This window comes from Mauremys mutica, chromosome 21 (assembly GCF_020497125.1).
Source record: "Mauremys mutica isolate MM-2020 ecotype Southern chromosome 21, ASM2049712v1, whole genome shotgun sequence".
In the NCBI taxonomy this organism is placed as follows: Eukaryota; Metazoa; Chordata; order Testudines; family Geoemydidae; genus Mauremys; species Mauremys mutica.
This window is the reverse complement of record NC_059092.1, coordinates 10,440,160-10,452,357: the sequence shown is the minus strand read 5'-3', so window position 1 is coordinate 10,452,357 and position 12,198 is coordinate 10,440,160. Positions and strand designations below refer to the sequence as shown.

General features: G+C 51.9%; 1 protein-coding gene across 2 annotated transcripts in view; it reads right to left on the bottom strand.

The window, feature by feature from the left end:
• Positions 1-12,198, bottom strand: part of PIK3CD (phosphatidylinositol-4,5-bisphosphate 3-kinase catalytic subunit delta) — a 63,584-nt gene that overhangs the window by 28,499 nt on the left and 22,887 nt on the right. For both annotated transcript variants that reach the window (XM_044996476.1, XM_044996477.1), the window contains exons 2-6: positions 6,679-6,842; positions 4,369-4,597; positions 3,482-3,711; positions 2,431-2,610; positions 1,450-1,599 (exon numbers count right to left, since the gene is read on the bottom strand). In XM_044996476.1, the coding sequence (XP_044852411.1) occupies positions 1,450-1,599; positions 2,431-2,610; positions 3,482-3,711; positions 4,369-4,597; positions 6,679-6,819 (930 nt within the window). In that variant the 5' untranslated portion in view covers positions 6,820-6,842. The remainder of the gene's footprint in view (positions 1-1,449; positions 1,600-2,430; positions 2,611-3,481; positions 3,712-4,368; positions 4,598-6,678; positions 6,843-12,198) is intronic.

The following is a 12,198-nucleotide window of genomic DNA, read 5'->3' as shown; positions in this document are numbered from 1 at the left end:
CTGCGGTGTGACATGGGGGAGAACGAAGGCTCCAGCTCCAAAAACTCCTCTGACTCCGAGGATGGTTCCAGCAGCGGGGGAACCAGTGAAATGGGCGGGCTGCAGTGTGGCACCAGTGGGGGTCATTCCAGGAGCAGCAGGATCGGTTCGTCCACTGGAGCGGGGACCTCATGGGCGAGGGGGGGCCGGAGAGGATCGAAGAGGATAGCACCAATTCCACAATGGAGAGGAGGGGCTCTGATCAGCCGGGAGTCCTACAAGTGCCCGTGGAAATGCTCACGGGTCCAGGTAGCGTCTCTGGCTTGTCCAAATGGCACAGAGGTGGCAGTGGGAAGGGTGGTTCAGGAGCTGGTGAGCACTCTGGATGGGCGGCTACTAGGGCAGCCATCGGTACTGCCAGACCCCGTTTGCGCTGAGCTTTTCCCTCCCCCTGGGGAAGCTTGGCCGTCGGTGGGATCGTCTCTGCCCGTAACATCTCATCCAACCGGGCGCGTCTCAGCAGCAGTCCGGGGTGGGGACCTGCTTTTGTGCCCACGAGAGTGCTTCTTGCTCTGGTGGTTGGGCCTGCCCTTCCCCGGTGCTGGATCCGGGGCATGGGAAACAGTGGAAGGGCACGTGCAGTTCCGATGGGCCTGGATCCATATGAGCAAGCTGCCTCATTGCTTCCTCCACGGAGGAACTTACGGAGGCAGAGCTCCCAAGCTTCCCAGGTCCAGCGCAGGACGGACTCGCAGAGGGAGCAAGGAGCCGTGACACGAGCCTCACCGAGGTGATAAAGACACTGCCGGTGCTCATTGCTCATGGAGAATGAATGCGGGCAGGAGACACTGTTTTTAAACCCCAGAAAGTGGGCATAGTCCCCACGTGGGGGAAGGGACAGTCCCCAAATGGGAATGACTAGTACTAACCAACCTACTACTAACTCTGCAACTACTATACACAACTATAGACAAACGGAGAGAAATCACTCTCTTAGCAAAAACTAAAAGCGCAAAGGAACAGGGCCGAGGCAGGACCTGCGGCAGTAAGAGGGCACTGGAGTGGTGTCGACCCACACAACCTATTATACCCTCGGCTGCAAGCATGAGGGGATGCACGACATACATGTGGGTTAGCAGACACTGCCAGGAAAACCTTTCGGACTCAGGCACATGGTGCGCATGCGCACCCACGTTTGGAGGACATACAGGGACCATCATTTGAGGAAATAGAGGGTCTCTGTGCAGGTCTTTTATGTAACTAAGGGAGAGGGATCCCCAATTACCCCCTTTTGGCCTTGTTATGACCCCTGCATTAAGAGGCCAAGGTGTCCCTCTGCCTGCGGGCAGTCACTTCCAGGTGGCACTAGCATCCCAATTTCATTGTGGAAAAGACAGAGAAGCAGCAAATGGGTATGTCAGGCTGGTGGGAGCAGGGAGAGAAGGGTATCCGGTGTGCTCGCATGGTTACCTTTTTCTTGGGGAGCGGGGGAGGCTTGGAAACCATCTTCGGGGTGTGGGCGGTGCAGTTGGTCTGCTCGTCTCGCATAGCAATGATGGAGGAGAAGTGTACCATCGTCAGGTGGGGCAACAGACCATGGTGCAGGCAGCTGCGGATGTACTGGTGGGAGGAGGGGCAGAGAGAGAACAGAGTAATCATGGTAGAACAGACGGCCTGGAAGCCCCGAGGATGTGGAGAGGGGAGCGGTGGAGATGAAGCAGGGCTGAGTCAGACAGGAGAGTAAGGGCAGCATGTGGAAGTGACCCAGCAGCCACCAAAACTAGGTTCTCCTGCCAATTCCCTTCTAAACCTACATCTTTCCTAAGCACGAAGAACCCTAAAGACTAAAGGGCAGTTCCAAGAGTGAGTGGGTCCAGGTGCCCAAGCCCATCCCCCATACATGCACCGGGCTCTGCCTGGTTTTACGGTACGATGCCGGGAAGGATTCATTGCTCCAGACAGCAGAGAGCCTGCCTGTGTCACCGCAGAGGAGGGGGGATGCCATTTGCGGGGCAGCGTTGCTTCCCAGTAGTGGGAGCCATTGTTCAGCTCTGACGTTCAGCAGCTACACTCTGGCTGGGGAGAGGGGATGGAGGGAGTCACCCCTCGGAACCCTAATCCCCCCCCACACCATGGGTTTAGCTCATTAGCACTCAACGCCAAAGGGGCCAACAATCGAGTCAAACTTTCTCCACCCATGACTGAGCCCAGCCTTATGTTCTTTGTGGTGCCTGCTCATAGATTCCCTGCTAGAGGGCCGCCCACTGGGGCAGCGTCCAGGTCACCGTTGTTAACCGGACAATGGACTGGGTCCCTTTAGGGTGCATTTCCAGCTCGACATAAGGAACATGGACGACAATAGCACGGAGCATCCTTTTCCTGCCTCCCAGAGAGAAAAGTGCCTGTACTCTTGGGAAAGAGCTCACCAGTAGGTGGAGGAAAGAGACTCACCTGGAACTGGTACAGGGGGTAGTTCCCGTAGAGATATTCACATTTCCCTTTCACCTGCAGAGTATAATCCTCAGGGCTCTCCACTGTCTGGTGGCGGAAGACGGTAGCTTGCTTCTTGATGGCACAGCTCATTAACGTGGCAGGGAATTCCTTGGGGGAGACTTGGAAGGTGAAGCTCTCCTGCAATCCCAACAAAACAGCACGTACAGTCAAATCCCAGCTGAGAAGGGGCTGAAATCAGCATCGGGAGTGGCAGAGAGAGACCCACAGCCCCGGACGCCAGAGGAGACAGCTAGATCCCCAAAAGGACCTAGGGGTGAAGAGAAGGCTACAGAGGCAGCGTGATTAACAAACAGGGATGGACAGAGTGAAGAGGGGCATGTCCGGTGGTGTGAGCACAGGACTGGGAGCCAGGAACTACCCGAGTCCCATCTGAAGTTCTGCCACCTACTCCCTCTGCAGCCTTCAGCACGTCATTTAAAACTTCCTGCCTCTACTTCCTCTGTCTGCACAAAAGGGGGACGATACTTGCTAATCAGGGTGGCTGCCATGATGAATGCTTGGCAAGTGCTACGTGTTATGGATGGTTCATTCAGACTGAGCGAGGGCCTCTTTGGAAATTTTGTTTAATGCCTGGGCACAACATGCCAGGACTGGGGTTATCAGAGGGCAGCAGGAAGGAATGAGAAGTGATCAGGTGGTCTGTGGCAGAGACAGCCTAATGCCTGGAAACAGCATGCTGGGATCATGAGATAGCCTGACCCTTTTATTTCAAAAGAAAAGGGGATTTGTTTCAGCAGCTCAGAATTTTGAGAGAGGGTGAGGGCAAAGCCTGTTTAGGGAGGGGAGTGTTTCCATCAATCAGCTGTTTGGTGGGGATGTGGCTGGCTTACACACAGTTCTTCCAAACATCTCAACCTCAAGGAGGCACGATAATTCCCAACCAGATGGAACCATGGCATACTCTCTCCCCGATAGCACCTGGTCCCTCAGCTGGACGCAGAACTGAGTGTGCAAACCCTTTACACATAACAGGAAGCTCAGATTTTACCCCGCCAGACTCAAACTTGACGTTGACGAAGATGTTCTTGTTGGGGACGCGAAGGGGGCCGGTCCTGGGACCTTTGGCCAAGGGCTCCAGTTGCAAGGGAAAGTTGTACTCCATCCAGGTCATCCAGCTCAGCTGCTGCCGCTTCACCGCCTTCTCTTCACAGAACTGTCGCATTTTTGCACGGAAGTCGTTCACCTCCGGGTCGCGCACCGAGTCAAACTCATGCAAACCTGAGCGGGGTGTTAAAATAAATAAATAAAAGGAGATGATCCACATAGCAGTAGGGTCACTGGTCCTTGATAATCAGCTGCCTCTGCTGGGCGGGGAGATCGCAGCATCACATAACATATGGTAGAAAAAGCCAAATCTCTAGCATTAGACTATGATGGCTACACAATTACACCAGTCCCTTCTAGGGGCTCTTGCTGGGCCAGGCTGGGACTAGACCAGAGGAGAGATCACCCCTTGCCTTTCATCAGTCCACAGGGACTCCTGCTAGGACTGGCATAGCTGAGAGCTCCCCTAATTCAGTCAGTGCATCTGTGCTATTTCCTACACAGCAACCCTGGCTGAGAGGGGTTGAGCCTGGAGTAACTGAGCTCCCCCTGCTGCCAGCACGCGTGCCCTACCCTGATTAAAGCAGCTAAAAGGTAATAAAGGTAATAATTGGAGATATACCAATCTCCTAGAACTGGAAGGGACCTTGAAAGGTCATCGAGTCCAGCCCCCTGCCTTCACTATCAGGACCAAGTACTGATTTTTGCCCCAGATCCCTAAGTGGCCCCCTCAAGGATTGAACTCACAACCCTGGGTTTAGCAGGCCAATGCTCAAACCACCGAGCTATCCCTCCCTATCAGCTCCTGCTGGCACTAAGGTGGGGTCTCACCTTTCCCAATAAGCAGGCTGATCTGGGAGTTAATCAGCTTCTTGACACGGTCACCTTCACGAGCCACCAGCCGAAGGACAGGCAGGAAGGGCTGGATGTCGCAGAGGCGCCGCTGCTCATCCTCCAGCTCCTGCTGCTCGGCTGTCTGGTTGATACACGTGAAGACGTACGCTTCGGGGTCATTGAGCATGTGATACAACGGCTCATACTGTGCGTGACGCCAGACCACCTGGGACAAACCGACAGCAGGATGGAACCACCGATGTGCCGGCTGAACCATCACATCCCCTCCCTACTGCCCCACTCCATCCCCACAATCCCCCAAGGCCATTACACACAGTCACAAACAACAGCAGGGACAGCTATTGATTGGGATCTTGCAGGGCCCTTAATGAAAGCCCCTGGAGAAGAGCAACAGTCATTTGTAGGACACCTGAGAAATGCCATCCCTAGGAAATTCACAACTGCACACGCCCGCTTGCACCCATGGGGAGAGACGCAATGCACTACAATGGGAGGCAGTGCTAACCCTTTTCACTACATCCCCTGGTCTCTAAGCATAGACGACATGAGTAGCTGTAACTATTACGGGTCTGATTATTTCTCGATGACTGTGTGATCTCGCAGAATCAACTGTGAGGCCCCAATTTTCAGCCAGACTATAACCTGGCTTCCCTTTTTTGTGCTTGCAATGAGTTGCAATAAATCTCTCTAGGTATCTATAGTATTTGAGCACCTCACAATGCTTATTCATGGATTTTTAGCCTTGTAACACCCCTACCCGGTAGGAAGGCATTACTCCCATTATACAGATGGGGAGCTGAAGCACAAGTCACACATCTATGACGGAGCCAGGAATTGAAGCCAGGTCTCCTATACCCCAGTCCAGTCCAGTCCCTCCCCCACTAGACCATCCTTCCACCCCAGTGGATGCCAGTTAGACAGTTAACTAATTATCTGATTGTGACCACATAGCTGGTGACTTAACAACTAAAGCACATCTATTGTGCCCACAGTTTTCTGGCCTGAAAACTGCAGGCACAGAAAGAACTTCTAATAATCTGGCACCATATGTCTGTCCCTTGTGCTGTGTGAGTCATCTAAGCCAGGCTGCTACTGCAACGAGAACCTTTTCCACTCTGATTTTTGCTCAGTGAATTGAAAAGGTAATTTCATTTCCTCTACTCTTCTGTTCAGCATTTTATTCCTCAAAGGAAACACCGAAAACTTTTCTTTTTAACTAAAGTTCCCAATCACCATGACACAGCTTCTGCTGTGCAAAAAAAATAAGGATACGTCTACACTGTAATAAAAGACCCACGACACAGCTGCAGCTGGCCTGAATCAGCTGACTTGGACTTGAGGGGCTAAACATTGCAGTTTAGACAAATTTGGGCTTGGGCTGGACCCTGAAACCTTGCAAGAGGGGTGGGCCTCAGAGCCCAGGCTCCTGCCAGATCCAAATATCTACGCTGCTAGTTTTAGCCCTGCACCCCAAGTCCCAGGAGGCCCAAGTCAATTCACCTGGGATCGGAGACTTGGTGCCATGGAATTTTTTATTGCTATGGAGACGTACCCTAAAAAGGGAAGTCACAGTAGAGAACAACTGCAGAGCACGTGACTTCATCCAGAATTTGTATTCAGCTTCCCGGGGAGGATCTCTCTCGCTGGCCCACAGAAGACCATTGAGACTGAAAGGCTCAGGGTGGAGAGTGGCTGCTCTGGTGTAAGAGTGAGCGGTAATGGAATATGGGACTCTTTCACCCCTCAGCTGCTGATTCAAATTTGGCCCATCAGTAGTTACTCAAAAAACTATTACCATCTGAGGGCTGATGTGATGGGCATCAGTCCACTGGGAACTTGACTCGTTTCACAACTGGTACTGTAATTACATGCATCCGACGAAGAGGGTATTCACCCACGAAAGCTCATGCTCCTATACGTCTGTTAGTCTATAAGGTGCCACAAGACTCTTTGCTGCTTTTACAGATCCAGACTAACACGGCTACCCCTCTGATACTTGTAATTACCTCGTACATTGGCAACCTCAGCAGCAACGCCAAGGATTGACAAGGACTGTGGAGGGAGCGTCCCAGAGGAGGGTCCCTCCAAGTCAGGAACGAGGCACTCTATTAGCACAGCGTGGGAGAAGCCTGCATTGCTGCCGGTATGTGGCTAAATGCTGCTGCGAATTTAACATCTTTCCCAAGCACTGTCCTCACTTAAGAAAAACGCCCTGCACCCTTGTAAAATCAATCCCAAAGGTGACTCTTTAGCCACAGGGGTGAGGCCTGCGGTAAAGGCTGCTACCTGTTTGATGGTGCCCAAGCTGGCATTGCAGGATACAGAGAGATTCAGGTATATGCCTGTAGGCAGCAGGAAGTCCACCTGGATGGTTTGGTTTTCCTCCTTGGACCAGAATTCAACAGGGCAATAGATGCCCGGGGGCATCCTGCTCACTTCTTAGCTACAATCTGCAACAAAGGGAGAGAAAGGAGAATTATTTGTATTGCAGCAATTCCTAAAAGCCCCAACAAAACCAAGGCTAAGCTCTGACAAGACCAGATTATCATCTCCATTTAATGGATGGGGAAACTGGGAATTCAATCCAGTCTCCAGAGTCCAAATCCAGTGCCTTAAAAAGAGACATCCTTGTTCAGGTCCACCCAGATGCTGACATGGTTATAGTTCAAAGCAGCTTCTACTTAGTCATTGAAGAATATGAAATACTTAGTGTTACAGCTGGGCAAAAAAAATTTAGTGAATGGTAAATGTGCCAAAAAATGAATTTTTCTGGGCACCAAAACTGTTTGCAACTTGGGATCACATTCTGTGAATAGTTTTGGTCAAAAAACAACCAAACAAACAAAAAATACCAATACAACCCCCCACCATCACCTGATTTTTTTCCCCCCAGAAATGTCATTTCTAGTGGACATTCTCTTTTGTGAGTCAAACTTTTTTGGTTTTGGTTTTTCCTTTGCATGTGTTTCAGTGACCAGACCCCAGGAGTCCCAACTCCCAGCCTGACATCTTATTCCCTGGACCTCACTGTTTCAACCCCCATTTCTATCTTCCAGAGCTGAGTTCAGGTGTACAAGGAAGAGCTGGTGCGGGTCCAGATTATAAAAATTTTTAAGATTAAAAATTATTGTTTTAAAAAGAATAGGGGGGAATAAATGCACAGAGTGGGATGGCCAGGATTTGGGGTGGGGGCGGGGGGAATGATTCTGGCTTTATCCCTCCTGCCTTGCCGGAATGTGTAATTTGCTCCCCACACTATGAATAGCAGGAGAGTTTGTCACCACCCACTCCAAGGACAGCAAAGGGCATTAGTCATTAACCAGAAGCTGCAGACTATCCCAATCCCCTCACTTTAGGGTTGCCAACCCTCCACGATTGTCCTAGAGTCTCCCAGAATTAAAGATTATGTCATGGGATGAAACCTCCAGGAATACATCCAACCAAAACTGGCAACCCTACCTCACCTGGTTTCTTCTTTGGGGATATCTAATGCTGATCAGGAGAATTCATCAGTTTCCACCCATTTATCCAGCAGGAAACATCCACAAGACAACGTAGTTTGGTTTAATTTACTCTGTTGATTACAGTCAGAAAAGCGTTGTTCCCATCTGCTGATCTGTGCAGTGAGTTTGAAGGTGTTGGGTATAGTTCCTGATCGGCAGGTGCCCACATCACATCGGGGTGGCTCCAGTTAGCCCTTTAGGATACGTCTACACAGCAGCTGGCAGCATGCTTCCCAGCGCTGTTCAAGCTAACATGCTAAAAATAGCAGTGTGGCCACAACAGCAAAGGCAATGGCTCAGGCTAGCTAACCAAGTACCTACCCCAGAGGGTCAGATGGGGTCGTACTGGCAGTCTCAGCCAAGAAACCAAGGCCTGACTGAGCCACAGGGCTGAACTCCCTTCTCGCTTGCAGAGGGGACTCCCTTCGCCTCGGGGTGAGGCACAATGACTGTGCAGCATGAGGAAAGCTCACCCTATAGCTTCTCACGCTGTGGATAATCAAGGCTTTGGCTTCTGTCAAGTTGACCCCTTATGTTAAATATGCTGTTTACAACTCAAAATACAGGCTCTGCAGCTGCCAGAAAGGGGTCGTGTTTGGGGCAGCGAGTTCTCTCCCCCTTTAATCTGAGAGGGGAACACTGGGCTGCAGGCTGCTGAGGCCAGGGAGGATCCCCAAAGCATCTAGTGAGCTGCTTGTAAGCCAGTCTTATGCATAAATGTGACAAGAGAAGCCCAGAATCTTATCTGCCAGTGCCTGGGAGCGCAACACTTCCCCATCAGCAGTGAGGTAAGGATTCCCAGAAACACGAGCCATGTTTTATCTGTCCCGCTTCCTTAAAGCACATGCTGTATCACACTGGGACCGGATGCAGAGACCACAAGCAACCCATGTGTCTTAAAGAGGGAGGGAAGGAGCAGGGTTTGAGAGTTCAAGTCAGGCACAACAACAGAAATGATCCTGCTCTCCTATCCACTCACTACCAGTGAGTAGCAAACTTCCAGGACTCCCACCCGCAACATCCACTTCCTCGCTTAACCAATACGGTTCCAGTGCTCTCCGGGATGGCGGCAGCGAGTGACTCCTCAGCACAGCTAAACTATATTTTACATCCCATGTGGCATCCTGGAGGTGTGGCTCAGTGATCCAGACAGCAGGTGTGAAATACTGTACCCAGACTCCCTAGCAGCACAGCAGGGCTAACTCAGTCCTTTGTCCTCCCAAGGAAGATAAATCGAAGACCATACAATGAGTGATGCCGGGATTCCTCAGCCTAGGCCTTGAGTAACTCTGCCTGGACTGTAACGCCACCATAGTGCCCGGAGATGGTGAGTTAGGAGAAAGAATTCATGCATCACCTGTGTCATCCCCCCCAAGGGTGATCCTCAGGCTGGGCCCTGGCTTGTGTCATGCTCACCTGTGGACACGATCTCAACAACAGGACTTCCCTCTCCATGGAGCCACTCTGTGGCATGCAGCTTACTCAGAGTGTAGCAGCAATACTTTGGGTCACCACCTTGAGCTACCCATATTATATGACTCTTTACACAGGTTGCCTATAAAGCAGGGTAGGGTGGGGTGGAGGATTGAAGTTGCTGATTTTGGCTTTGAAAGCTCTGGTAGGGCCCTGGCTCTGTTCCAGACATTACCTGGTGGGTGTGCGGGCTTGTCCGGACCCTGCCACCAGAGATCCCATCTTATGCTCCTCCTGTAGCATTAGTGGTAGGGCTCTGAGCTGGAGACCTGACAGTTCAAGGCCTGCAAATCTTTGAAAACCACTAGGGACAGGTGTTAGCTTCTTGGCAGGTGCTCAGGTACTACAGTGATACAAGAACGGGAATTATGCTAGAAGGAACCCCGGCTTTAGCTGTGGTGTTCACAGTTCACTCACCCTTGAGGTTCTGGTCTCTCTCTTCCCCAAACTTTTAAATAAAAGCCCCCTCCCAGGTGCTGTTTTAAACATGACCAATGTCCCTCCCTTGGTCATTCTTCCTCCCTACTTTTCCGTCTTCCCAACCTGTAGCCACTCGCCCTGTCAACCTGTATTCATTTAAAATGTTACGGGTTTATTTATTATTGTTTGACGACATTTGGCCAGGTTCTGAACCCCACCCTCCCAGCACCCTGAACACATTGACCATGGCATTTTGGTAAACGGCCAGGAGCTGGGATGGGTGCCCTTGAGCCAGAATCCACCACTCCACCCCCTTGTGCAGTGTCCTCCCTGCCAGCCTGTCGCTTCTCCCCACTCCAGGAGGGCTACACGACCGTCTCAGTGTCTGATCTTTCATCTTGAGGGAGCCCAGGGCACTTCACGGACCATGGAAAAATATTAGCAAGACCAGCCCACCGGGAAAGCTTCTTTTGCTTTCCTCATCTCCTACGCCCAGCCCTGTGTCATCAGTCTCCCCCGCTGAACAACACCTGAGAGCCAGGCCTGGCGCACATGTGATGAGGGCTGCAGGATGAGGCTATCTATGGCATTTACTTGGCTCCCATAATTTTATCTTTGTGCCTCACGATCATTAATGCATTTACCCTCACAGCACCCGGCAAGGGTGGACAGTTCTATTCTCCCCATGTCACAGACAGCAAGTAGGGGCGCATAAAAGATTAAATAACTCCGTCAAGGTCAGTCAGAGAGTCGGTGGCAGAGCAGGGAACTGAACTCATGTCTGAGGCCCCAGGCTCACGCCCTAACCACTTACACACCCAGGGCGGAAGGCTCTTTATTTTAATTCTGTGTCATGTAGGGCCCTGACTGTAGCCCTCTCTGGGATATACACAGTTTTGTCACCACACCCATTTGCTCAAGTGGCAGAAAGATGCTGTGATGGACAAGTGCTATAGAAAAGCCGAGAGAGAAACAGGCACAAAAGGCTGCACCTCCTCCCTGCACAGAGCTCCCCAGAACCTTACAGAAATAATAGTATGTGTATAGGCCACAGACACACAGCACAGCCAGGAAAATATACCACAAGCATCTCCCGTTAGAACACAGCCCTAAGGAGGGGCCTCACCCTCCAGTGCTGTGGGAAAGAACCTCTTTCCTTGCCCATCTGTGCACACAAGGCTCTTACCCCGGGGGCAGCATCAGTGAGGTGTCCTTTGAGGTAAGGTGACTATATGTCCCAAAGGGAAAATGGAACACCACATGGGGCTAGCCCAAGCCCTCCTGCCCGCCCTCCCTGCACAGGCCTGGCACGAGCTGAGCGCCTCAGCCCCCCTCCCCATGCAGGGCTGGCGCCGCTGCTCGCTGGAGCCCAGACGTTCCCCCCTGCAAGGCAGGGGCTGGTGTCGCTACTCGCGTCACAAATGCCCACTTTTGCCCAAAGAAGTCGGGACGGCCAGGACAGGGCTTAAAAAAGGGATTGTCCAGGGCTCTGCTTTGGCTGACTGGGCTTTTCAAGTCCTGCAGTAGCTGCCTCTTGGAAGGGGCTCTGTACAATCTGCAGCACTAGAGGAGCTGCAGGCACAACTGGGTGCGTAGCAACAGGACGAAGGGAAACGTATTTTGTATTCTCTTACGCCCTGAGATGGGCAGGGCCCCAGCAGACTGAGGGGCAAAGCTGCCCCGTCTTTCCCCCTTACTCTTCTGTAAGGAACAAGCCTGTCTGCTGGGGACCACAACCGAGGCTAGCAGGAGGATGTGTGGGAGAACCCACGCAGGGTCGGAGACAACCAGGTCGCTGCTGGATTCTTGAAAGTGACCTGCATGTCTGAGGAAGGTTTGCGCCACGACCACATCCTCTGCGCGGAGGTGCCAGTCGCCCCGGCAGTCTTTAAGACAGACAAGTTCCTACGTGACAGAGATGACAAAGCTTGGACCTCCCAGCGGGCATGGAAGAAGAGGCATGACGCCACCTCAGTTCCCTAACCTCTCCTAGGAGATCAGGCCTGCGAAAGACAACCGATTTCACAAGGCGATTAAGAAAAGCCCATTGCCACCGTGCATTGATGGCTCACAGAGCTTTCATCACAGTGTGCTGACCATGGGAACGGCCACACTGTGGAATAATTATATTAGAAACGTAACCCAACTGTGGGAGACTGGGTTGGTAATGAGATACTGAGCTTTCTCCCCATGGCTCCAGTCGCCGGTTCAAAGCTAGCCCAGCAGCAACCAAGAGATGGCAACAACTAACGGTCGTTGCACAAGTTCCTTTGTAAAATGAATGGTGTGGGGCTCAGCCTAGTTCCTAGGGGACACGTCACCAAAGCGATCACTACCGGCCCTAACTGGCTCCCTTATGGCAGCCTCGTGGCCCGCTGTTCCACTTGGTAATTCCTAGGGGCCTTGTCTT